The sequence below is a fragment of the Salmo salar genome, chromosome ssa21 (genome assembly GCF_905237065.1).
Source record: "Salmo salar chromosome ssa21, Ssal_v3.1, whole genome shotgun sequence".
Lineage (NCBI taxonomy): Eukaryota > Metazoa > Chordata > Actinopteri > Salmoniformes > Salmonidae > Salmo > Salmo salar.
This window is the reverse complement of record NC_059462.1, coordinates 19,482,858-19,508,672: the sequence shown is the minus strand read 5'-3', so window position 1 is coordinate 19,508,672 and position 25,815 is coordinate 19,482,858. Positions and strand designations below refer to the sequence as shown.

The 25,815-nt window shown below is 41.8% G+C and overlaps 1 protein-coding gene across 8 annotated transcripts in view; it reads left to right on the top strand.

Annotated features, from left to right (window-relative positions):
• The window catches only part of LOC106581913 (E3 ubiquitin-protein ligase Midline-1), a 61,188-nt gene that overhangs the window by 26,474 nt on the left and 8,899 nt on the right, over nucleotides 1–25,815 (top strand). For 2 of the 8 annotated variants that reach the window (XM_014164364.2, XM_014164367.2), the window contains exons 2-3: nucleotides 18,518–19,239; nucleotides 21,186–21,251. In XM_014164364.2, coding sequence (XP_014019839.1) covers nucleotides 18,574–19,239; nucleotides 21,186–21,251 — 732 coding nt within the window. In that variant the 5' untranslated portion in view covers nucleotides 18,518–18,573. Of the gene's footprint in view, nucleotides 1–7,126; nucleotides 7,207–9,215; nucleotides 9,485–15,686; nucleotides 16,028–18,517; nucleotides 19,240–21,185; nucleotides 21,252–25,815 lie in introns of those variants that run through there. The other 6 variants (XM_045704518.1, XM_014164363.2, XM_014164370.2 and 3 more) reach the window with 6 other exon arrangements.

The following is a 25,815-nucleotide window of genomic DNA, read 5'->3' as shown; positions in this document are numbered from 1 at the left end:
TCAGTCTCCTGAGGGGGAATAGGCTTTGTCATGCTCTCTTCACGACTGTCTTAGTGTGTTTGGACTATGATTTGTTGGTGATGTGGACACCAAGGAACTTGAAGCACTCAACCTGTTCCACTACAGCCACGTCGATGAGAATGGGGGCGGGCTCGGTTCTCCTTTTCCTGTAGTCCACAATCATCTCCTTTGTCTTGATCACGTTGAAGGAGAGGTTGTTGTCCTGGCACCACACGACCAGGTCTCTGACCTCCTCCCAGGCTGTCTCATCGTTGTCAGTGATCAGGCCTACTGCTGATGTGTCATCGGCAAACTTGATGATGGTGTTGGAGTCGTGCCTGGCCATGCAGTCATGAGTGAACAGAGAGTACAGGAGGGGACTGAGCACGCACCCGTGATGGGCCCGGTGTTGAGGATCAGTGTGTCGGATGTGTTGTTTCCTACCCTTACCACCTGGGGGCGGCCCGTTGGGAAGTCCAAGATCCAATTGCAGAGGGAGGTGTTTAGTCCTAGGGTCCTTAGATTAGTGATGAGCTTTGAGGGCACTATGGTGAGGGCACTATCCTCCACATCCTGTCTACATTGTCCCCAGTAGAGGGATTGGTGGGTTCGCTTCAGTCTCTTGGTAACACCAAAATGTCCTACACCAGGGCGTCCATGGTGTAGCTCGAGCACTTCTTCTCTCAGGACCTCGGGGAATACCAACTGCGAACGAGCCTCACCTGTGGCTGGTTCCAACCTGCTTCTTTTCAGTGATCCATCTCTTATTTCTAACCCAGGCCACTATGACCACAGTTCCCTCACTATGGGTGACTGCTCCACCACCTCATCGCAGGGGGGCAAGATCTTTGCACCCAGCCAAACACCATCTGTTGGTCGGGATCAGCCTGCTGTTGTTCTATCCACCTATCAGTGTCTGCTGGCAACAGTGCCAGCACTTCACAAGCATCTGTGCGCTCACAATGCTTGCACTCAGGACCACATGGCCGCCTGGACAGTGCATCAGCATTATAGTGGTTCTCCCCAGCACAGTGAACAATGGTGTACTGGAAAGCCTGCAGCTGCTCTATCCAGCGGGTGACTTGGCCCTCAGGTTCTTTAAAGGAGAGAAGCCACTTCAAAGCTGCATGGTCTGTTTGTATAACCAAGGGCAGGCCACAGAGGTGCTGGCGGAAGTGATGAGTAAAGTCCACTACTGCCAAGAGTTCTCGGTGAGTGACGGTGTAGTTCCTCTCCGCCTTGTTGAAGGTACTGTATGTCTATAGTATGCCACTACCCGTTCATCCTCCGGGGTGACCTGTGACAGGACTGCTCCCAGCCCCTTCCGCTGGCATCGGTGGCCAGGGTGAAGTGTCTCTGTGAGTCTGGGGCAACGAATATGGGGGCTTCACAAAGGGCCTTTTTCAGGGCTTCAAAGGCAACCTGCTGCTCTTGGTTCCACTGGAAGTCATTCCCTTTCTTCAGGAGCCAGTTCAGAGAAGCAGCCACTATTAAAAAGCCTTCCACAAATCCCCTGTAGTATTGGGCTAGGCCCAAGAATGCCGGTACTTAGTGAATATCTCTGGGGGTAGGCCAGTCCTGTACTGCAGCGATTTTGTCCTCCATTGTTTTGAGGCCCTCACTTCTCACTCTGTGGCTGAGGAACGTGACCTCCCTTAGCAACACTTTTCAGGGTGCAGCTTGAGGCTACAGCACAGATCCTCTCTAAGACCTCTCTCAGCACCTCTAAGGCAGCATCAAAGTCCAGCCCATGTGCCAGCACATCCTCTAAGTACACTAGACAACATTCAGGTGGCATGCCAGCCAGTACTTTCTCCATCAGTCATTCAAACATTGCTGGGGAGTTGCATAGTCCGAACGGCATGGTCTTGAATAGCCATAGCCCCTTTCCTGTGGTGAAAGCAGTCTTTGCCTTGTCCTCTGGAGCCATGGCCACCTGCCAGTAGCCGCTTCGAAGGTCCAAAGAAGAGAACCATGTGGACCCCACCACCAACTCAAGGGACTCAACCACGCGAGACAGCTGGAAGGAGTCCTTGACAGTTATGTCATTTACCTGGTTGTAGTCCACACAGTGCCTCCCCTGGGGGTCACTGCTTGGATGAGTGTTGGGAATAGGGTTGAGTCAGGCTGGGCATGGGGTAGGTTGGTGTAATCACGTCCACAGGGTGCTGTACACTTGGGGGTTGCACAGGTTGCGTGCCTGCTAGTGGGGGTGAGATGTCTTCTTCCAAAGGGCAAGGCTTCGATAGTACTGGGGTCTGGAGTGTCTCAGTGAGAGCTTTAGTGGGAATGGTTGTGTCTTGGGCATGATGTATTGGACTGGGGGGTTGGCTCTCGACCTGTTGCACCACAGCAGCAGTAGTTAGACCAGGGGAACACCGAAGATGTATGGCAGGACTGCCATAGAAGATTATCACCTCAGCTCGAAGATCCAGCTGTCAGCTTGCCCTGCGTAGGAAGTCCAAAATCAACAGCCACTTTTCTCTGACCCCGGCAACCCAGACGGGGTGAGGGAACGTTCGGCCCGCAATTTGTATGTCCACATTGGCTGATCCCATCACTGGAGCCTGAAAAAAACTAATATTCTGATTGGCTGGGCCTGGCTCCCCAGTGGCTGTGAAATCCATAGATTAGGGCAGAATTAATTTATGTAGATTTCCTTATATGATCTGTAACTCAGTAATAGCTTTGACATTGTTGTATGTTGTGTATATATTTTAGAAAAGTATTCAGACCCCTTGACTTTTTCCACATTTTGTTACGTTACAGCCTTATTCAAAAAAGTATTAAATACAAAAATGTCCTCATCAATCTACACACAATACCCCACAATGACATGTATTAGAGTGGCCAGAAGGAAGCCACTACTCAGTAAAAGGCACTTGACAGCCCGCTTGGAGTTTGCCAAAAGGCACCTAAAGGACTCTCAGACCATGAGAAACAAGATTATCTGATCTGATGAAACCAAGATTGAATTCTTTGGCCTGAATACCAAGTGTCACGTCTGGAGGAAACCTGGCACTATCCCTACGGTGAAGCATGGTGGTGGCAGCATCATGTTGTGGGGATGTTTTTCAGCTTCAGGGAATGGGAGACCAGTCAGGATCGAGGGAAAGATGAATGGAGCAAAGTACAGAGAGATCATTGATGAAAACCTGCTCCAGAGCACTCAGGACCTCAGATTTCGGCGAAGGTTCACCTTCGAACAGGACAAAGACCAGAAGCACACAACCAAGACAACATAGGAGTGGCTTCGGGACAAGTCTCTGAATGTCCTTGAGTGGCCCAGCCAGAGCCCGCACTTGAACCTAATCAAACATCTCTGGAGAGACCTGAAACTACCTGTGCAACGACACTCCCCATCCAACCTGACAGAGCTTGAGAGCATCTGCAGAGAAGAATGGGAAAACTCCCCAAATACAGGTGTGCCAAGCTTGTAGCATCATACCCAAGAAGACTCAAGGTTGTAATCGCTGCCAAAGGTGCTTCAACAAAGTACTCAGTAAAGGGTCTGAATACTTATGTAAATGTGATTTTTCAGTTTTTATTTTTAAGAAATTAGCAAAACCTGTTTTTGCTTTGTTATTACGGGTATTGTGTGCAGATTGATGAGGTGGAAAAAAATATTTGTGACCGACCGGCTCAAATCGTTCATGTTTTTTACATTGGATAAAAGTAGAGACTCAGAGCTACAAATGGTATATCATACACTATAGTTGAGAAACAATGGGAAAGTAACTTTGCTTTGAAAGTTGATAAACTTTTGAGAAAATGGCCTTTAAATATTTTGGTACTACTACTGGAGAGCCCTTCTTTGTCTACACCCATTCAGCATCGTTCACACCCTCTTAAGCTTTATCCCTACCCATCTCTTTAAGGGTTGATCCAAGCGATCTGTACTAACAACAAAAGTCAAACATCCAAACTAACTTGCTAGCTACTTCCAGACAGAAATAACAGAACAGCTCACTGAACATTACTCGCCCGAGCAGAGCTGGTTAGGCTGTTATGTAATCTAGAGCGTTGGTGACTGCAACTGTGCTGTCAGACTGAGAGTTCAGAGCGCTCTGAACCTCACAACGGCAGTCAAGCACCCAAGCTAACTGGCTGACATTGGCTAGCTTGCTAGCTACTTCCAGACACATAATGAGAGAACATCCCACTCTGACCGTTTTTCTCACCCTAGCAGAGCTGGTTAGGCTGTTTTCATGTTATCCAGAGCGTTGGTGACTAACTGTGCTGCTGGCAACAATTGAATTACTCTTTCTTGCCGACGTTTACTGACACCGGCCATGTTGAATGGGTGTTGAGCGTTCGTAAATTCAGCAGTTATTCTGCGCTCTGGCACAAACAGATGAGAGTGCTATGATATCGGAGTATATGGCCAGACTGAATTTACGAACGCACCAAAATGGTTACTTGGATAATGGAGTCTTTTGGTAAAACATGTAGCTAGCTAGGTAAACAATGAACCATAATCCCAACTCATGACGTTACTACCCTGCAGGAATCTGCAGGTAAATAAACCAACCAGGTTCAATGTTAGCTAGCTAACATTAGGCTATAGCTAGCTAAGCAAATGGCTCTGATATATGAATAGTAAAGTCATACATCTAACGTTAGTGTCACGTCCTGGCCAGTATAAGGGTTAATTAGTATTGTAGTTTGGTCAGGACGTGGCAGAGGGTATTCGTTTTATGTGGTTCGGGGTGGTGTGTTTGTTAAAAGGGTGTTTGATTTAGTATTTCCGGGTTTTGGTTTATGTTTAGGTATTTCTATGTTTAGTCTAGTGTGTCTGGTTCTATGTTGAGTTAATTGGGGTTGGACTTCCAATTGAAGGCAGCTGTTTGGTGTTGCCTTTGATTGGAAGTCCTATATTAGTTGGGTGTGTTTGTCTTGTATTTTGTGGGAGATTGTTCTGTGTTGAGCCTTATGCTTTGCCAGACTGTTTGTTGTTGTTCGTTCGTTCTAGTGTTTTGTTATTTTGGTATTCATTTTGAAAATAAATAAACGTCAAGATGAGCCTGCACTTACCTGCTGCGTTTTGGTCCTCCTTCACCGACGACAACCGTGACAGTTAGCTAGTGAGCAAGCCAACATACGTTAACTAGCTAGGCAAACAATTAACCATAATCCCAACTCATGACATTACTACCCTGCATAAATCTACAGGTAGCTAACCAACTACGTTCAATGTTAGTTAGCTAACATTAGGCTATAGCTAGCCAAGCAAATGGCCCTTTCTCTCAAAATTAGAAATGTGTAATATCTGAAAATGTAGCTAGCTAGAGTATCTTACCTGTATACATCATTCATGGATCAACGCGTCTCCTGTCAGATGCAATGGTTGCCCTTAGTTTGAAGATGTAATCCAGAGAAAGGTGTTTTCTCCATCTCCTATAGCTATCATATTCGAAGTCCACTGATTTCAAAACTCGGTCCTCCAGAAAGTGGGGAGCAACACATATGCAGTTTTAATACGCGATACATTTTTAAAAAAAAGAAGCGTTAGACAAGATTACCTAGACATACTGACCAGCTCAAATAGACAGAAGCGTGCCACATGGCAGAGCAATCCAAACTCATCTCTTGGCATGTCCAGCCCACTCATTATCTCATTCAATCATGGCTAGATGGAAGGTTGCTGTCTTTTCTTTGGCTAAACCAACTAGGCTCGTAATTAAACAATTTTATTCGTCTTTACAGATGGCAAATTCACATGTTCGAGAAGGCATTTCTGCCAAAAAACAAATTTTGATTAAAAAAAATAAGTTTACGTTCAAACAGGTCTCCTGTGAAGTAATGAGCCGCGACATAAGCTTAGTTTCCTGAAACTATTTTTAATTCAATTTTAGAATAAGGCTGTAGCGTACAAAATGTGGAAAAAGTCAAGGGGTCTCAATACATTCCGAAAGCACTGTATATATATTTAAATATCCATAATATCAAAGCTCACTACATTGAATCCCACACAATTAAAACATTGAATCCAACACAACTTAAAAGTCAATTTCATAGGGAACATTACAAACTGGAATATATGTAGTAACTTTCTTTGAAGACATCGTGATTGGGTCTAAATAGGCGTTTGGCGTTTAGTAGTCTAAATGTAGTGTACTTGTCTTTAACTGCCATTTCCAAAAAGTTAGATTCTTCCGACACACCAACACATATTTCTCAGCTCCAGAAGCATCTACGTTCATCAACTTTTGTGTGGTTATTCTTAGATGCAGTATGTTCTCCAGACTGTTACAAAATGAATGGTTTATGTGTTGTACAATTTTTATTGTAGATAACATTTTCTTCTGAATAATGTGCCAAAAATACATTAAACATACATTTGGATATTTAATTGATAGCACCTCATTTGCATATTAGAAAAAATATTTAAGAAACCTTTTAATACAAAAATTTATTAAATCCAAATTGATTAAATCCATCAGGTAGGTAGAGGTCACTATTGATTGATAGTGGCAGTATTTGTACACAGCTATTGGCCAGTGTCCAATATAATACAGTGAATACACAGGGCTGGATATGTGTCCTACAGATGTAGGATCTTAATTTGATCACTATTTTGTTGCTGAGAATTTTCCAACCTTCTAGTGTATTCATGATTTAAAAAGGCTTAAAGTTTGTCATTAAAAAAAAATGTGAGACTTGATTTGACCTAACAAAGAATGGCTCAACCCCTACAAAAAATGAGCAATAATTAGAAATCCACATAACAATTCACATTTTCTGTTGCTGCAGTAATACTGTCCTGTTGTAGCAAACTGGCTCAAATTAAGATAGGGCAACTGTACAATGTTGTTTTGTGGCAGCCCTCTGAGGCGACTGATATGCCAATGTTGATTAGGATGAAGAAGGAACAATGGTAGCAATTGTATTTACTGTAGTCCATCAACGTCATACTGGAGCAGATTTCCATGACAGACGTTATGCAGTGTGCACTGGCCACTCACACACACATCTGTTTTGATTAGTTGTCAAAATAGACTGTGCACACTACTGTGGTTTTGTACCACATTTTAAACCACAGTATTTCATCACGGTAAGCCCAGTTGCTCTAGTGTAATTGGTTACTGAGATATTGTTATTCATTGCTCAATCTTTGCTCAACCCAAGAAGAACTGGATGTCTTTTTCAGCGGTATGAAGTGAAAAAGGAAACATGAGCGTTCTCATGGCAGGGGTCCGGCACTGGGTAATTACCAATCTAAATCGATTACTGCCTGAGTTCTGTAGCCAGCATGCTGTGCTGGAGCCTTAGCACGGTAAGCTAACACAGGGTTTATTATGAGATATCAATAGTCATAGTGATCCAATGAGGTCATTGATTAAAGGTAATTCCTGGTAGTGGAACATGTGAGCTGAGCTACGGTATATACCTTAGCCTTTAGCTATGGAGGTGTGATGGAAGCCAAGGTTTCGCATTGATCAGATGTTATACGATGTGATGGCATCAACAGGCGGCTGCCAAACTTGCCTGGTGGCTGCAGACGTTAGGAGAGGAAGTTTTTTTCTCTCCACATGACCACAGAGTGGTGCAACTGGTGCCAACAAACTGAGACTATCAACACTGTCTCAGTCAACTGTTTCAACCACAAACACATTCCTCTACTTCCATGTTTCAATGTCCAGTAAAATTGTTTACCGGGCAAGATGGAGCGTGTGCTCGGTGCGAGAAACTTACACGGTGCTTGTCAAGTTTGATAGAAGTCAAGATAAAACATCCCAGTGTTCTGCTTTTTTGTCAGGTCAGCATTATGATCATGTTTCCAATGAGAATGCTGAAAAGATGCTGTTGTGACAATAAACACAGTTTTCATAAAGAAGAGAATGGTAAACAATATAGCCAATATCACTATGGAAGTCTTTAGTTTTTTTCCACTGCGGGCGTTGCTGACCTGTTAGGTCAGTGGTCTAATTCTGTGGAAGTATAATACAATCTGTAACGTAACAATGTAAATTATATGGTTATTTGGGGTATTATCAACAGTAAAAAACTCTCTGGAGCGTATGATGACCTAGCTAGCCAGTAGCTAGCTAACACCAGACACAGATGAAAGGGGAAACATATAAGTATCTTTGCCATAGATGAATAATGTACACTTTTAAATACATTTGCTGACAAGGTGGTACTTATTGAAATTAGGTAGGAGAATATCATGTTACTATTGGTGTATTAAAATGAGTGTCAGGGTGACCCTATTGCCTTAATAAACCTCGCCTCTTGAATCCAAGTGTTTGACATGGGGGAGGGAGCCAGTAACGTTATGTTCAAACTTATCAATGTAACAGCAACAGTCATTTTTCATACTTTGGTCATCTTACTTTGATCCAATGTCATAAAAAACATGATTTTTGACTGTTCATGACTTTCAAACCTTAAATTGTTGAGCATTTTGCCCAATCGTCGTTACCAGTTCAGAAGCCTTTGTTAAAGCTTCTAGAAGTGCAAGTGATATCAAACAACAAATATTCATCAATACAGTATGCTGTAATGTGTAAACACTTTACCTAGCAGCCAACCTGCTTGCACCAATCCCCTGTAATTACAGTAAAATACTGTGAAATACAAACCCTCTCCCCTCAATAATTGTAATTCATTCATCCATTCATTAATGAATTCCGATTACAGTATAATTTTTTTTACAGTATAATACACTTTTTCACTTTTAACGTATTGTACTGTGTCATTTCTCATTACTTGCTTTGATACTGTACTTACATTACTGTAGGTGTACTGTATTATGAAATGCATAATTCTACAGTGCATGCATGGTGACATCATTGACTGTTTTGCTTGGCTATATGACTCTGGTCTATGTTGAGTTTGCCGGGGACTGGGATGAGACCCACCACCTCATATTGTTACAGTTGTGTTTTTCATCAATTAGATCAACATTGGTATGTTGTGGCGCATAAAAAAACATCATTGTGATATACTAGATTAATAACGTTGTTATACCTGTTGTGGTTTTATACATCAACGGCAAGTCACTTAACCCACATAAATTATGAGTTCTGGTTATTGGATTATAAACATGCTCTAGGACAGTAATACCATATTTGCCATTTGGATATACTTTCATAACAGAGCATTAGATGGCAACGCTTCTCAGCTCACAATCCCTGAACAGACACCCCCCTCTCAGAGGTCCCTCCCCCTCTGTGTGATTGGTTAGGGCAACAGTTTGTAGCCCACAGGGGCCAGATACTGTACTCAGTAGAACAGAGAGAAAAGGAGGACAGCTTCAACCCTCCTGCCTCTTCTCAATAGGCTGAGAGGACAGGGTTAGAGGACCAGAAACTTAAATCAGAGCCAACAGACTGGTACTGGAGGTAATCGCTTAAGCGTAGGGGTGAGCTAGTTTGTCCAGATTGCTCCAGGGCCTATTACAGTATTAACAGACTTGTCAACTGTGAGACCTCTTCTTTTCCCCCTGTTTGTGGATGATGGGACTTTAGCCATGTGGCAGGTAAAAAAGAGGTTACTGCTTACTTAATCTTTGGGGTTGCTTATTTTCCTTCAAGCAAGTGGTTTCTCTCTCTCTCTGTATGTGTGTGTGTGTGTGTGTGTGTGTGTGTGTGTGTGTGTGTGTGTGTGTGTGTGTGTGTGTGTGTGTGTGTGTGTGCGTGTGCGTGTGCGTGTGCGTGTGCAGTAAGTGCTTGATATCAGTGTGTCGACAGAACAAGTTTCTGAGACTCGAGGCAGGGTACAGTTCAAAAGCTGATGTCACTGCTGCATTGCACTCAGAAATGCCATTATGTTTGACGACAGATGAATTATCAAAGTGACGTTACAGAGTGTAGAATAACACAGCGGTGGAGAGGCCATGTGAATGTGAAAGGAAAGAATACAACAACACCATTAATGGTGTGGTTATGTGCAATGGGTTGTCTGTGATCAGCATTCTTTGGATGTCACCTCATTTTGTGATTAGAAAAGCCAGTATGCCAATTTCAGTGCTGACACCATGCCAAGGTTTACACGTTGATCATCATGAAAACATCATTTATGAGACAGGTGCAAGAAGTAATCCATCTTTATTTAAATCAAGCAGGCTGTTTGCAGAATGCAGTTGAAGTGCCAGCCTTTATTGTTCAGCTTGTAGAATATGACCAGTTTAGAATGTTATTTTCTCACAAACGCCAATTAAAGCTGTTTTTGTTAAGTGAAGCTGCTATTTTTCAACAGTGTATTGCCAATAAAGACTTTGAGTTTGTTACACAGTCTTGAGGGCTCTACTAGTGCGGCCAGGGGATTGAAAATATGTCCTGATGAAAACAAAACACATCTCCTGATACCCCACCAAATGTTATAGACCTCAGTTAAGATAAGATAAACACAAGTGAAAGATAGCAGTGTTTCGCGATCTGGGTTACCTCTTTAACTCTCAAGCATGATGTGTAATATTGTGACAGAAGCTTGCCTGTAGTTTTACAACAGAGCTTATCTGTGGGCAAGTCATCCTTATGAACGTCTTATTTTCTAAGTGTAAAATGTAGACTTTGCTGTTGGAGCCTGGGGTTTTCCTTATTAATTAGTAACTCATCGTTTCCCAGCAGAGCTGAAGAATGTTTGACTTTCTCTGCAGTCGCTCTTTGATCACTTGTGTGGTAAATAATGTATCACCATGGAAACCTTGTGGGCTGGCCGCTAGAGGTATCAGGGAATGTGTCCGTCAGTGAATCATTTGTTGAGATTCAGTCTTTGGAATCTAGGTGTTGAAAAAGAAGAAAAGAAGCAACGGTAGAGTCGGGATAGTGTGTTTGTTTGGGAGTCTGCAACAGCAACGTTTTGTTTGACGCTGCTATAGAAAGTATTTCAGAAGTCTGTGTATGCATAGTTCGTAACTTATCATCAGCATAACCTGATATTCAATTATGTCAGGGATCGTCAGTGTCAGGCAGTTTTTATGTCGGCCACAAGATGTCCCCCTTTAACCTGTTTTTCAGTGGGTTGAGTTGTCCATCAATTTCTATGTGGTGATCTGAAATCACAATGCAGCAATGTAAACAGTACATTTCATAAGAATGAAAATATATCTCTTGAAGTTAACCCGTACATTTTTGAGTAATTGCAATGACGCATAATCTTCTTCAGATATTCCTAAACCCTCAATTTAACCCACTGAGTTATTTGTACAGTATTTGGGGGATCAAGGGACAAAATATGTTTTGATTGATCATGTTTTAATTAAAACGACTGGAATTTGAGATGAATGTAATCCAACTGCGACCAATTCTGTTATCATGACATCTATGCTGGTCTAGGGCTTTGCTGGGAAAGCAACAGTCTTAGGGGGATTCAGTGAAAGTTCATGTGGTTATGGAAAGAAAACAACATTTTCCTGCTGATGCCACCTGCCAAGCAGCAGGGAGGAAATGGGAGAGTTTGGCTGTTCTGATTACTGACCAGGATGACCTACAGAAAGACTGGCCGTGCCAGCAGCTGGCCTAGTTAACAGACCCTCTGTTCTAAAGCTCTTTGACTGCTTCGCTGGCTAAAGGCTAACTGGCAATGTATCAATCCAACTAGTGGCCTCCGTTTCCAGTTTCTTATCTTTGCTCAAATCAGCATTGGACTCTCAGCTGCATAAAAACTCCTTTGCAGTGTATTTTTTTTTAGATGGTTGCATTTCATAACTGTATTATTGTCTGTTCACATGTACACCCCTTACTCTAGGCTATTGTTTATTGGCACACATTTGTAATCAATATCCCTCAACAGGACATCAACTTAACAAATGAAACACCTACTGTACTGTCCAAATCAATATAGAAAGTCCTGCAGGCTCTAGTTGTATCTTATCTTGATTACTGTCCAGTCATATGGTCAAGTGCTGCAAAGAAAGACCTAGTTAAGCTGCAGCTGGCCCAGAACAGAGCGGCACGTCTTGCATTTTATTATCATCAAAGGGATAATATTAATACTATGCATGCCAGTTTCTCTTGGCTAAGAGTTGAGGAAAGACTGACTGCATTACATCTTGTTGTTATAAGAAACATTAATATGTTGGAAATACAAAATTGTTTGCATAGTCAACTTACACACAGCACTGAGACACACACTTATCCCACCAGACATGCCACCAGGGGTCTTTTCACAGTTCCCAGGTCCAGAACAAATTCAAAGAAACGTACAGTATCATACGGAGCCATGAGTGCATGGAACTCCCATCTCATATAGAGAAAGTGAACAGCAAACCTGGTTTAAAAAACAAATAAAGCGACACCTCACGTCACAACGCCTCTCTCCCATGTGACCTACTTGTTGTGTGTATGTAATGACATGTATATGTAACTGATAGATGCACACACACTACATGTTAATGTTTTTAAATGTATGTAAATTCTAGTCTTTTGTCTGTAATATATTTTCCGTTATGTGTCGGATCCCAGTAAGACTAGCTGTCGCCATTGGCGTCGGGCTAATGAGAATCCTAATAAATCAAAATGTTAAATATACTGAAATGATTGTCGAAATTTACAACAGGTCACATGCTCTCATTAGAATTCCATACATGCAGTACAAATCCATAGTCAATTGGTTGTGCATTAGCTTCGCCACAATAGTAGAAACTCAGTATAGTGCAAACCCCTGAATAAAGCTGGTTTGCCTTTTCAACATAATCCTATTTGACAGGTGGAGGGCCCTTGAAGTAAAACAAATGTTGATTTCTATCATCCACTTAGATAGCACAGCACACCACTGTGCTTCCTGGTTTGTTTTCTAATTTATGAAAGCAGTAAATTCCCATGTTTTTGGTGAATGTGGGTCAGGATGAGGCCCCTGCTGAAAATCACAGTGATGTGTACGGGTGCAGATTTGGGAGATTAGAGGTTTTGTCTAATCATCTGCCTCTCGCCACAGCTGTAAATCACATTAGGCAGACAGAGTGGGCTGTTAGGCCACTCCATTGAACCGGCTGCTTTTGGGTGCAGCACCAGGCCGCACATTGGTCACAGATACGCTGTGAAGACAGGATTACAGATAATGATGTTAGGTATCTGCCCCAGGAAAAAAGGGGATTAGAGCAAGTTCTCTCTCTCTCTCTCTCTAATAATAAATATATGGATTGCGGCCATCATTAGAGATGATAAAAGAGTCTGGCATAGCCAATTAAAAAGGTGCTTGAATTGGAGAGAAAACAATCTGCCACAAAAATGAGAATGAGAGCACATATCTTGTTTTTCTTTTTAAATGTAACCTTTTTTTAACTAGGCAAGTCAGTTAAGAACAAATTGTTATTTACAATGACGGCCTACCCCGGCCAAACCCGGCCAATGCTGGGCCAATTGTGCGCCGCCCTATAGGACTCCCAATCACGGCCGGATGTGATACAGCCTGGATTCGAACCAGGTTGTCTGTAGTGATGCCTCAAGCACTGAGATGCAATGTCTTAGACAGCTGCGCTACGCGGGAGCCCAAAAGGTAATATTTGTCCAAGGATGACTCTAGTTTAAATAACATTTCAATTTAGTTATTAGGCCTAATATCCAAATTCAGAGTTTCCCTGAAGTGCCATATTGCTTAGTACTAATGCTTGATACAAGATTCAAGCACCTATCCCACACTGGAAAACTGTCAGTGACCACGTGCAGTGATGCCTGTCCCTGTTTATTGTTCCGCTGCTCTTTCAGTTCAGCAGAGATACCACCCTGCATGTCTGGGCCCTGGGAATAAGCAGTTTACAGTTAACTCTGTGAGTAAGCGATTTATCAGTTTTCCTGCACTTAATCTGACCCTGCTGGCATTAAATGTTGGGGATTTACAACCTTTATGACGAGAGCTTTGTGGGGCTCTTTAGGGTGGTGGTGTCTAGATGTGGCTACACATTAGGCGGTGTTAGTTGGCTTTTTGGGTGGTGTTTCTCCCTCTCTCAGGCCACGCTGATGCACAGTCCTACTGGCTATCGATGGTGGGTTCAGTGCCAACCAATGACTGTAGGTGCCAACTCCGGTTGGCTGTAAAGCCCGTCCCAGCCACATCGTAAAGGTCACATTTCATATGGGCCTTTTTCTAAAGCTGGCAGTGGGCAGACAGGCGACTGGCTTCAAGGCAATTGATCATTCATCTCCAATAAATGCTTTGTCAATGGGAAAAAGGTTCATGCAACATGATCTTTGTGTATGACTTGAATACTGACTAATAGTAAAGTTGTATTTCCTATAGACAGTGTTCTAACAATGCCATTCATTCATTTTGTATTCTGCATGAATGTGTTGCATATTTGTGGCAATGTTCTTTGAGTACTTTGTGTAGAATTTAAAAAAATTAGAAATAGCAGGCATGTGTAAGGCTACTATGGGTGTGGAAGTGAACTGTGGGCGTGGGTTTTTCATTAGGAACCTCTGTGTCCTGAGTGTGTTTTGATGAACCCCACTCTCCCCCACTGAGACTCACGGACACTGAGTCACTGACATTACCGTACATTGCAGCAGGCATTCCTGCCCAGCTGGAGGCTTCACATGAAGTCAGTCAGGGGAATGCCATTCACATTCCCAATGCCATCTCCAACACCATGTGTCTCTCACTTTCATACCCACCGCTTTGTGTTCACCAATGCATGTCTATAATGTCTACAGTGTGGACCTGTCTGTCAGACAGGTGATTCTGTCTCAATTGTCATTTTGAATGATAGGAGAATTCAAATGTACCGGAGGGAGGTAGGGACATGAAGAGCAAATAGTAGATGGTAGACATGCCTTGGTGAACACAAACCCTTACCTAAAAGTGATCCATCCCGCTTTAGAAGGCACTGGAACAAATGAATACAGGTCTTATCATGAAGAGACACATGTCCACAGATTGCACTGGTCTTGAGGAGAGGGCTAGAAATTAAATGGTTTATTTTAAAACAGAATGTGGAGCTTTTGTGGTCTAATAAAGATTTTGTGAAGCTTTGTAGGCTTACTGCCTCAACTCAGTGAGAGACACTGATGGTCTGTATAGAGGCAGACAACAGATGTAATCTGTGCAGTCTAGGTCAACTTGTTGTTTGGGAGCACAGGGAATCAGAGATCCCTGCCTGCCCTCCCTGTGTTTCAGATGAATCCTGCTGCCAGCAAGGCTCCCATCCCAACCCATCCCCTGTGTGTGCACATTCCTGCGTGCCTGTGTACAGATGTAGGATCTTAATTTGACCAGTCTTTCATTGCTGAAAATATTCCTGCACAGCAAGAAATGCTAACTTGTAATGTATTTCGAGTTTTAAAATGGCTTCTAAAGTTTGTAATTTCCACTTAGACTTGATTTGTCCTAATGGAAGTATATCAACGCCTACAAAAATGTCCTGCTGTAGCAAACTGGCTCATATTAAAATCCTACATATGTGTGCATGTGTGTTGTCAGGCTTTCTCTTTTTTAATCCCTGGTGACAGAGCCAAGAAAAGTTCTGCCACACAGGGCAGCATTGTGCCGCTGGAGAGGCAGAGGAGACGGTCACGGAGGGAAACGGATCCTGACGCTGTCCTCTCTGGATCACAGCTCAGTGGGCAGTGCTCAGAGCACAGAGGACACTGACCTGTCTGTCCTGTGTGAGGGCCAAAGCTATACTGACTAGACCAACCAGGGTCCTATGGAGCTCTGTCCCTGCTTATATCCAGCCTCTCTCTCTCTCTCTCTCTCTCTCTCTCTCTCTCTCTCTCTCTCTCTCTCTCTCTCTCTCAATACTTCCAGTGAGTAATTGAGTGCTGGCCGGCTCTCCTACTGTAGGTGGAGCTGGCTTTCCTGGAATTGTGGGGCAGCTCTTCCTGTTGTGCTTGCTACTTGCTACCTCTTGCTCTCCGTCTCCTGGTTCCTGGTTAATGACAGCCCTGCTCCGCTGCCGCAGGATTACTGCCTTATGAAGACTTGTTCCATCTGGATGCTGGCCTCTCTTCTGTTACTGCACACTGCCACCGCCTCGTTTCGGGGGGTTTCTTTTGTTGTTGTTTAATATACTTTCATGATTTGGGTCAGAAGTTCCCCTTCAACTGAAATGTCTCTGCAGTGCAAAGCGGGAAAAGATCCATCGGTGGGTAAAGTAAACTGCTTATGAATGGGAAAGCTTTCAGGGGAGTGCGTAAGGTGCAGTTGCTGTGAAGCACTTTGTTCTGGCTCTCTGCCACAGTATACTTTTACAGGGTTTTTGTGTAACTCTAGGGCTTTTGTGGCTGTTTGTATGATGACATCAAGGCTGAGACGCTTTCATTTGTGTACAGTATTTGTATTGTTCATGCAAAGCTCTTAGATCTTTTTGCATATTTATGAACTATTATTTGGCTTCATTGAATGGAGACGAAATAATTTACAGGGCATGTTCGGTCACACATTTCAGGATATTTGTATGTTACTGTTGTATTGTAATTTGGTTAGAGGAAATACAAAAAATATATATATTCTGACCGATGTGTCATAGGAGTTGTGTTTGACTTGTGGAATACTTGTCAAACACATTACAAGAGACAAACATGGCAGGACGGTGATCATCTGTGGATTTAGTAGCTACTCTACTTCTACAACAACTATTCTTACACTACAGTAGACATGAGCACCAATATACCGTTGTGTATCAGCAAGTATTGTTGAGATTTTGTAATTCACTTTTCACCAGATTCATTTACTTCAGTGTGCAAAATATCTCAACTTGGCGTCGTATGCACTGTGCATGAAAAATAGATTCTTTAAAATGACATTTAAAATAGATGATTTGAAGTGTCTTGGATGTTCAAGGTCAAGATGCTAAGATTGTACTACATTTTTAATGGAGGAAACCATAAACCATCATAATATTTCTAACTGTTTCTGAAAAATGTTTCCTTACCGCTAACAAACTATTGCTATACTTCTACTCTCTGAGCATCACTTTTGAACATTGGATACACAAACTCCACCCCCCTACTCATTTAGCCAGCAAGCTTGTCTCATCAACTTGGATAACAGAGAGAACTTTGTTACTCAAAAAAAAAACACATTCAGACACCTGCATTAAACTCCATGTCTGCACAAACCAACAATAGTAGCACAACAAAGCCCCACAGATGCATTCATATTGTCTGCATCACAGACATGGGAGACAAGTGCAACAGACAATTGTCTCTTGTCTCATACAGTAGGTTAGCTGAGTGCCTCTGCGGATTTGACTAGAATAGGAGGGGGAACAAACCCGGGCCCGTAGCTCTGGGGCCTGGGGTAATTGCTGTGTCCTCACAACTTCAAAGACCACTTGTGCCCGGCTGGCCTGATAATGTGCTTTTGCCTTCTTTCACACGTAATTAGTGGAGGTAGAGAGTTTACACAGGGAGACGTAGTGGTCACAGAGTGTCTACTCGCAGCTGGGGTGTCTGACTGGCCTGTAACAAAGGCTCTGTGTCGATCAGTCCAGTCACAGTGTGGAGCTCCAGCTGTGAACAGGCAGGGTCAGGGACTTCTGCTTCACTGAGCTGTCTGGCCTCACTGTCCTGCACTGTCCTGGGCTAGCTAGCCAGACCAAGCCTTTCCATATACACGGGCCAGGCTATTCTTGTATGCACTGTATGTCTACTTGAGTCATTTTCGTGTTTCTGGAGTTATATCATCAAAACAGTTCAAAACGCTTACATAAAATATTCACTGTTTGTTTGTTTGTTTTTCCCAATTACAGTCTTCAGTTGTTTGGTTGTTGCATCACAGGGAAGAAGGACAGATGTGCCTCCCTATAAAATATGTATGAATTAGTTCAGGGGAAATTAAGATCAACATGGATTGCTTAACTTTTTTACGAACATCACTTTCATTTCTATGGAGCTTTAATCATTTATATTTGTCTGAAGGGTTTAGAACACGCCAAAACTCAATTAGAAGAGTCTTCATTTCTCATTTCCTCATTTCATTCAATACCCCTGATAAAGATACCACAGATGTGTTATCCAGTACCTGCTATTTATTCCTCTAGTACATCAAGTAATCTCCACTTTTTTTTAAATGAGGAATGTGGAAGACCACTCATTAATATATATTCTGGAAAGGTTGGCAACCCCCTATAGCTCAACCCTTTTCGAACCCTTCACTTCTCTCTCTCGCTGTCTTTTGCTCTCTCTTTATTGCTTTCTTTCTTTCTCTCTCTCTCTCTCTCTCTCTCTCTCTTTCGCTCTCTCTCTCTTTCTCACTCTCTCTCTCTCTCTCGCTCTCTTTCGCTCTCTCTTTATCACTTTCTTTCTTTCTTTCTCTCTCTCTCTCTCTTTCGCTCTCTCTCTTTCTCACTCTCTCTCTCTCTCTCTCGCTCTCTTTCATTCTCTCTTTATCGCTTTCTTTCTTTCTTTCTCTCTCTCTCTCTCTCTCTCTCTCTCTCTCTCTCTCTCTCTCTCTCTCTCGCTTTCGCTCTCTCTTTATCGCTTTCTTTCTTTCTCTCTCTCTCTCTCTCTCTCTCTCTCTCTCTCTCTCTCTCTCTCTCTCTCTCTCTCTCTCTCTCTCTCTCTCTCTCTCTCTCTCTCTCTCTCTCTCTCTCTTCCATTCTCTAATGATGTACAACATGTCATCCCTACAGATAGCTGATCAGCTTCCCTGGATTTTGCTGACGACACCGCTTTGTTGTGCGTGAAGATGGAAACACTGGAGTCGGAGCTGACCTGCCCAATCTGTCTGGAGCTCTTCGAGGACCCGCTGCTCTTGCCCTGTGCTCACAGCCTGTGTTTCAACTGTGCCCACCGCATCCTAGTCTCCCACTGCACCCCCAACGAGCCTGTGCAGTCCATCAGCGCCTTCCAGTGCCCAACCTGTCGCTATGTCATCACTCTCAGCCAGAGGGGCCTAGAAGGACTGAAGCGTAACGTCACTCTGCAGAACATCATTGACCGCTTTCAGAAGGCTTCCGTGAGCGGGCCCAACTCCCCCAGTGAGACTCGCCGCGAGCGGGCCGCCCTAGACAGCAAGGCCATGACCTCCCCCAGTGAGAGGGTGCAGTGTCAGTTCTGTGAGCAGGACCCTCCCCAAGATGCCGTCAAGACCTGTGTCACCTGCGAGGTGTCCTACTGCGACGAGTGCCTGAAGGCCACCCACCCCAATAAGAAGCCCTTCACTGGCCACCGTCTGATCGAGCCCATGCCGGACTGCCACCTCAGGGGACTCATGTGCCTGGAGCACGAGGACGAGAAGGTGAACATGTACTGTGTCACAGATGAACAGTTGATCTGTGCCTTGTGCAAACTGGTCGGTCGGCATCGGGACCACCAAGTAGCAGCACTCAGCGACCGCTACGAGAAACTGAAGGTAAGAGATGCTACTGTACAATACTGTGCACAGCTTCAGGAATGTCTTGGGAGTATCTGGGGAGTTAATGATTGACTGTGAAGAGCTCATCGTGTACACATTGTGAGATTTAAAATCATATTTTGATGAAAATCAAGTTTGAATTTGTAAGTATACTAGATAAACAAGATTGTGCCTGAATTGCGTGACACAAATATTGATCAAATTCAATATTTGACCATTCACTTTTTGTTTTGTGGAGATTCACCACACATTTTTTTCAGAGATCAGCTCATTTTATCATGACTTACTATTTTATATCACCAGCTTTTCAAAAACACTAAAACGATGTGATTGTTATACAGTGTGTTGTTTCCAGAATGTAATATTTTATTTGTGGCCGTATCATACAAATCTGTGACCTACTGCAGTTTGAGAAAAAACGCATTGTTCAACATGTCATAGAGACATCGTGATGATGGAATTTGAAAATTATATTTGAGATTCACATTAAACTTGAGTCATTAACATTATACATATTTTCCAATATTTCACTAAATAGTCGTTCCCCCAATGATATCCTCTTTTCTTTTATCATACTAGATCTGTTTCCCCAGACTAAGACTAATGGGTGAATCAGGAGTCATTGCTGATGGTAACAGTGCAGTACAAGAGCACAATATACAATCAGGCAACTTCACTATTATATGATATGTATTATATATCTACAGATGTCTGGGCTCTTGACGTATGAAACCTTAAAAGAAAGTATTACAGAAATGGCTAATGGAAATCCCCATTCAGTCGGATTCCCCAATAATACAACAGCATTAAACTAATGTGATTTCTGTTCATATTTCAAAGAGCAAGAGCTTTGGGAACAAGGAGTGATCACACACCAAGACACTCTTTCTTCGACGGGCTTAAATGTAACATTTGCCACGTAATTCCAACCAATAAAAAATATTGCTTCCAGGGTTTCAGGTTAAGTAGAGCTAACCACTTTCCCTCCATGGTTCCATATTAATAAGGCGTCATGAGAGAGACTTTGTTAGCTGGAACACACAAAAAGGTGGCCACGCATTCCTTCCACTTTAGACTTGAATGAGCCCCTGTCAAAGCACTGAGATCTGGGCTTTGTGGGTTAGTATTTTGCCAGCACACGCCATGGGACACGATCATGGCTCCAGAAACCTCATGGGAGCAATTAATGCTTTATTACAAGGCAGAACCATGCAGCTGTGTGTAATAGTTAGCCTTTCACATGGAAATTGACCCTCACATTTGACAAGTTCTATCAAGAGATGCAGCAAGCAGGGCTGTGATGTTAGCAGACCTCAACCTTTTACATTCTATATTGATCAACATGTAAAGTATTGAAATATCTTCTCAGTAAAGTTGTTGTTTTAGTATTTGCAATTCATCAAGTGGACGCTAAAACTCCTTTTTTTTTGTAGTTAACATTTTTTACCGTCTTTTATTTGTACAGTACAGTAGACATAATCTATCTATTGTCATTTTATCACAGGCTATTGATGGCATATACATTTTCTTTTTAAATATTTGCATAAGGCAGTGTTTAGTTAATGCCTTTAGTAAATAAGAAGTCAGTGTAATAGTGTAGCAACTGAGTAGGTGTCAAGTCTAGCAAAAAGGTTTCTAGGGATCACATGGCTTCCACTGCATGGCTTTGAAAGACCACAGGACTTTTCACACATATATAAATATATAACACCACTTGAGCATGAATCATAAAAAGGGGTTTTTGCATTACATGATACACACAAACTATTTTTGCTTGTCCTTTCACCAAAAACAAAGAGAATGCCAATGGCGAATGTCAAGCTTGGTCCCAGACTCCCAGTGAAACTGAGATGCGGTAATCTTAGATTGCAGTATAGCGATTGAGGTCAGAGCATCAGCCTTAACCAGTTTCTCCTTTGTTTGATCATGCTGTCATTGTGCAGAGAACTCCAGACTGCTATCTCAGTGAGAGGAGTGAACAGGAGGAAGCATACCAGGTGATATCTACGGTATCTAAAGCATTACTCCAACTCTACATTCAGGGACAGGTCTACTAAGAGTTTATAGCTGCTATTTTCAATGGGGAATAAAAACTACAGACTAGAGTATCAAATATGATGCAATATACAGTAGAAATTATATTAAGGTCAAATCTAGATCATTTCCGGGGCTCTTTTATTCCCCTCTGAAAATATCAGGAGCATATTTTGCACATGTGCAAATGCTCGGTAAACCTGACCTTTAGAATATAGTCCACATTTTGTTGTGGATGGCTTCATGGCCTCTATGCGAGATCTGCATAGTTTATGTAATGAGTAGTGACATATCTATACATACAGTATATAGATATGTACTATGGAACATAGTTTCACTTTTTGTGCCATCATACTGTTACATAAACACAAGAGAGAACACTATAAAAACATTACAAGATTTACATTACTAGGAAAATAACTATCCCCTACTTCACTGTTGCACTGTATTTTACTGGTATTACTAAGAGTAGGCAGTGGCAGACTTGTGGTTAACTATAACCCATGTATGTTCAATATTACTTGCCAGATGTAAGATGCTCTATCTACTACACTGTAAAACATTTCCTGTAAAATGTACAGTTACTTACTGGCCGCAACTGGCCAGTAAGTTACTGTAATTAATTGTACAGTACGCTACTGTAATCCATTTTACGGTAATCCAAACATGTTACCAAAAATGTTACTGTAATCTAATTTACAGTACATTACTGAAATTGCCCATGCAGCGACATATTACCCAGTGTTCTCTGCAAGTTTGAATATTTAACATTTATATTTTGGTCATTTAGTGGGTGCTCTTGTCCTTAGCAACTTACATCCAGTGCATTAAACCAAGGTTGATAAAAAAAAAACACACGTCACAGTCATAGCAAGTAAAAGTTTATCTAACTGTTACTGAAAATGTTGTAGTTAAGGATACATTGGTCTTCAAAATAATTGTAATTACAACAAGACATCTTATTATATACTGTATCTTAGGTCATCACTGGATAGTGCCAATACAATACTGAAATATTCACAGTAAATTCATGCCAGAGCAATGAAACACAGTATAATGACTATAAACTAAGAAAATTATTTCTACAGTATTTTACTGTAATTACAAGGAATTAGAGCAAGCAGGTTGGCTGTATGCATTTGCATATTAAAGCATATTAATGAATACTAGGTGTTTCATGTCCTTTTGATCTGTTTTGCCCTGCACTCAGGGCTTTCTGCCACTCTCGTCTGTCTCCTATATCAGTTTAAGTATTAAGGAACTACTACCACATATCAAATAAATTGGTACAGTACTCTCACTAGCGGGTGCATCAAACATAGCCTCTTACAAGACACGCCTCAAAATATGTTAATGAGTGAGAAACAACAATACCATGCATCCACTAATGTTTAAAAGGCTTTTGGTGCTCCAAAAATGCAATATGGTACTATATTCTGAATTACAGTACATTACTGGCAGCAATTGTCCAGTAAGCTACTGTAGAGTTTCAGAACAAGATTTGTAGAATTCCAAAAATACAGTATATTACGGTATTCTGTGGGGGTACAGCATTCTCACTCACAGGTCCAAAAAATATAGCCTCTTACAAGGCATGCTTTATAATATGTTAATGAGCCAGAGACTCTTTTCCTGCCCACATTCTCCCACAATGCACCATAATGAATACTTTTTTTAAAATATGGTATTTTACTGTGCATTCTACAGTGTTTTACTGTTGAAATTACAGAAAGGTCTTTCAGTGTGCTGTAAAACAAATACAGTACTTTACTGTGCATTCTACAGTAATCTACTTTGTTTAGTTTATACAGTATTATACTGTTGATTAATACAGTAAGTTGCTGATCAAATTACAAAAACGGCTAGCAGTGTTCGTGGTCACATTTTTCACTACAAATCCTACAATATATCTGATTAGAATGTCTGAGGCAGAAACAAATGAATGAAGTTATTCTGAGCATGGCAATTGTAATGTCACAACCACACTGGTCCTTACTTATCATCATAGACCTTAATACCCTTGTGTATGATAACTTTTTGTCTGTTTCTATTCCCCCTGACCTTAGTACCAAGGTATTGTCATACTATCTCCCCAAGTCAGCATACAGTGGAGCTAGGATGACCTGGTCTTGGCTTAATTTTATGTTGTTGCAGCACTGTCCTTTGTGCTCCGTGTCTGTCACATGGGGCTATTGTCTTGATTTTGAAAAGTTTAATCTTTAACATAAAAGTGATGTCACCCCGCTTCACCTTTTGAAGTTAAACCTATAAAATATACAACAGCCAAAGTACAAAATAATCCTATCTAAATAAATAATGTTAACAGAGAGTTTTTGAAAGGATAAAATATTTTTGGACATGGAGATGCAGCCATAGGCCTCAATGCAAAAAGAAACCTACATGTGTTGCAAAATTAATTACACTTAGCATGCCCCATTTCTTATTTTCACAAGTCTTGATGAGCTAGACTACAGTATGCTGATGGTCCTCTGCCAAGCCCCATCATTGCCCTATTTGGTTACATCCCAGAGGGCACATGCACTGTAGCACTCTCTGACTAACGTAGGAGGAACACGGATCAAAGACGTAACAGTAGTATTTAGATACCTGTACATGTCTGAAATCTCGTATGTTACCTTATGATGAATGCAGACAGAGAGGTGAGGAAGAGAGGGTAAGGGGTAAAAATAAACGTTCCCTTTTATATAATGAGACTGATCATTATTGATTATGGTACTGTAGGGTTTCCAGTAGTTTTACATTTTGTCCTCACTTTCATCTGACATATTTTTCATATTTTCATTGAAAGATTCTAATTTTAATTTCCCTTACTATAATGATTAATTGTACAACTTTTTGCCTCAACTATAGAACATGTTTATACAGTTCCCTCAATGGAGTTCTGTTTTCCTAAAGTAATCCAGACGCGATCAGAGAAGAATAGCTGCTTCCTCTGGATGAGGAATGCTTTTGGTCCCACACCTATCTTTCGCTTTGGCTTGCTCAGTCTCTCTTCCTTTCTGACAAAAACCTGACAGGTCAGACCACTGTCGATGTTTGGAAACTGTCCTGCCAACTTTTCCATAATTTTACCACCTGATCTAAGGACAGTGAAAGTTTTGATTGTGTCGATTGTAAAAAAGGCAGGCAATAGCCTGGTTTATTATTTCAAACTCTATTAATATATTATAAAATAGTGCATTTCTTTGAAAGAGTGCGTTCACATGCAAAACAATGAAATTCACCATGTAGATGACTTGCCAGTGGCCACGATCAAAAACTGTGCATCAACCCTCAAAAGGCTAAAGGAAGCCACGTCCACCTAAAATGAGTAACAGAGAGAGATGGAGTTGGCAGAGTGGGTTATCTAGTCTCCAGCATGGGCCTGCTGTCTCTCCTCTCAGAGTTGTTCTGGGAGCTTCTGCAGGGATCCAGATCCTCTCAGATTAATGGCACAGGATAAATCATCTCTGAGAGGAAGTGGATGCTTTATCTCCTGTTGGGAGTTGAAATGCCAACTGGCATGCCACCCTAACTGTCAAACGTTTATGGAAGAGAGACAGGAGAGAGAGGGAAATACCCTATTTACATAAAGCAACGTTGTTTTGGCCTGGCAACAGAGTGTTAACCCACCAAGAGGCATATCATTCATTACTATACCCTCTATGACTTCTTTTGTTTTTCGCATTATGTCAACTTCCTTCACCAAGGCAATTATTTCAAGTGCATTATACAACTATACAGGCAAACATACACATTAACACACTGCTGTATATAATTGCCTTTTTCGGTAGATTCAATTATTATAACACATCCATTCATACGTTATGAACTGCATTGGAGCATTTTTCATTGCGTTGTAGTGTGTGGGTTGTTGTTCTGGAGAGGCTGCTTCAGCTCACTCAGCTGTTATCTAGCCAGGGCTCTCCGGGTCGGTCCCCTGCACCTTCCATCCACCCCAGCACAGAGCTATTCTAATGGTTTCATCACCTCTGCTTGAATATAAATAAATAATCTTGGTGAGAGCAGATAAAAAAAAGAATATGCTATTTCTGTACACACTGACGGCTGACGCACAGAGCCTTATGAAATCGCAATGCGAAAATGCCGACCTGAGAGAGCTTTCCCCACCATTAGCTAAACAGTGACTTCACAGACACCTTCAGAGCTCCAAAGTTCTATGCTCTCTGTTCACTCAATTGTTTAAACTTTTCATCATACAGTACAGATGTAGGATCTTAATTTGAGCCAGTTTACTACAACAGGAAAATGTTCCCGCATCAACAGGAAATGTGAATTATTATGTGGAGTATAATTAATGGACATTTTTGTAGGAGATGATACATTATTCCTAAGGGAAAATCAAATCTGAAATTTCAAAGTGGAAATTACAAACCTCAAATATATTAAAAATGTCCTGCATTGCAGGAAAGTTCTCCTGCAACAGGCTGATCAAATTAAGATCATACATCTGGGCTTGTACTTAATATGATTTTTTTTAAAACATGGTGGACAGTCTTTATATCTAGTATTTCAACA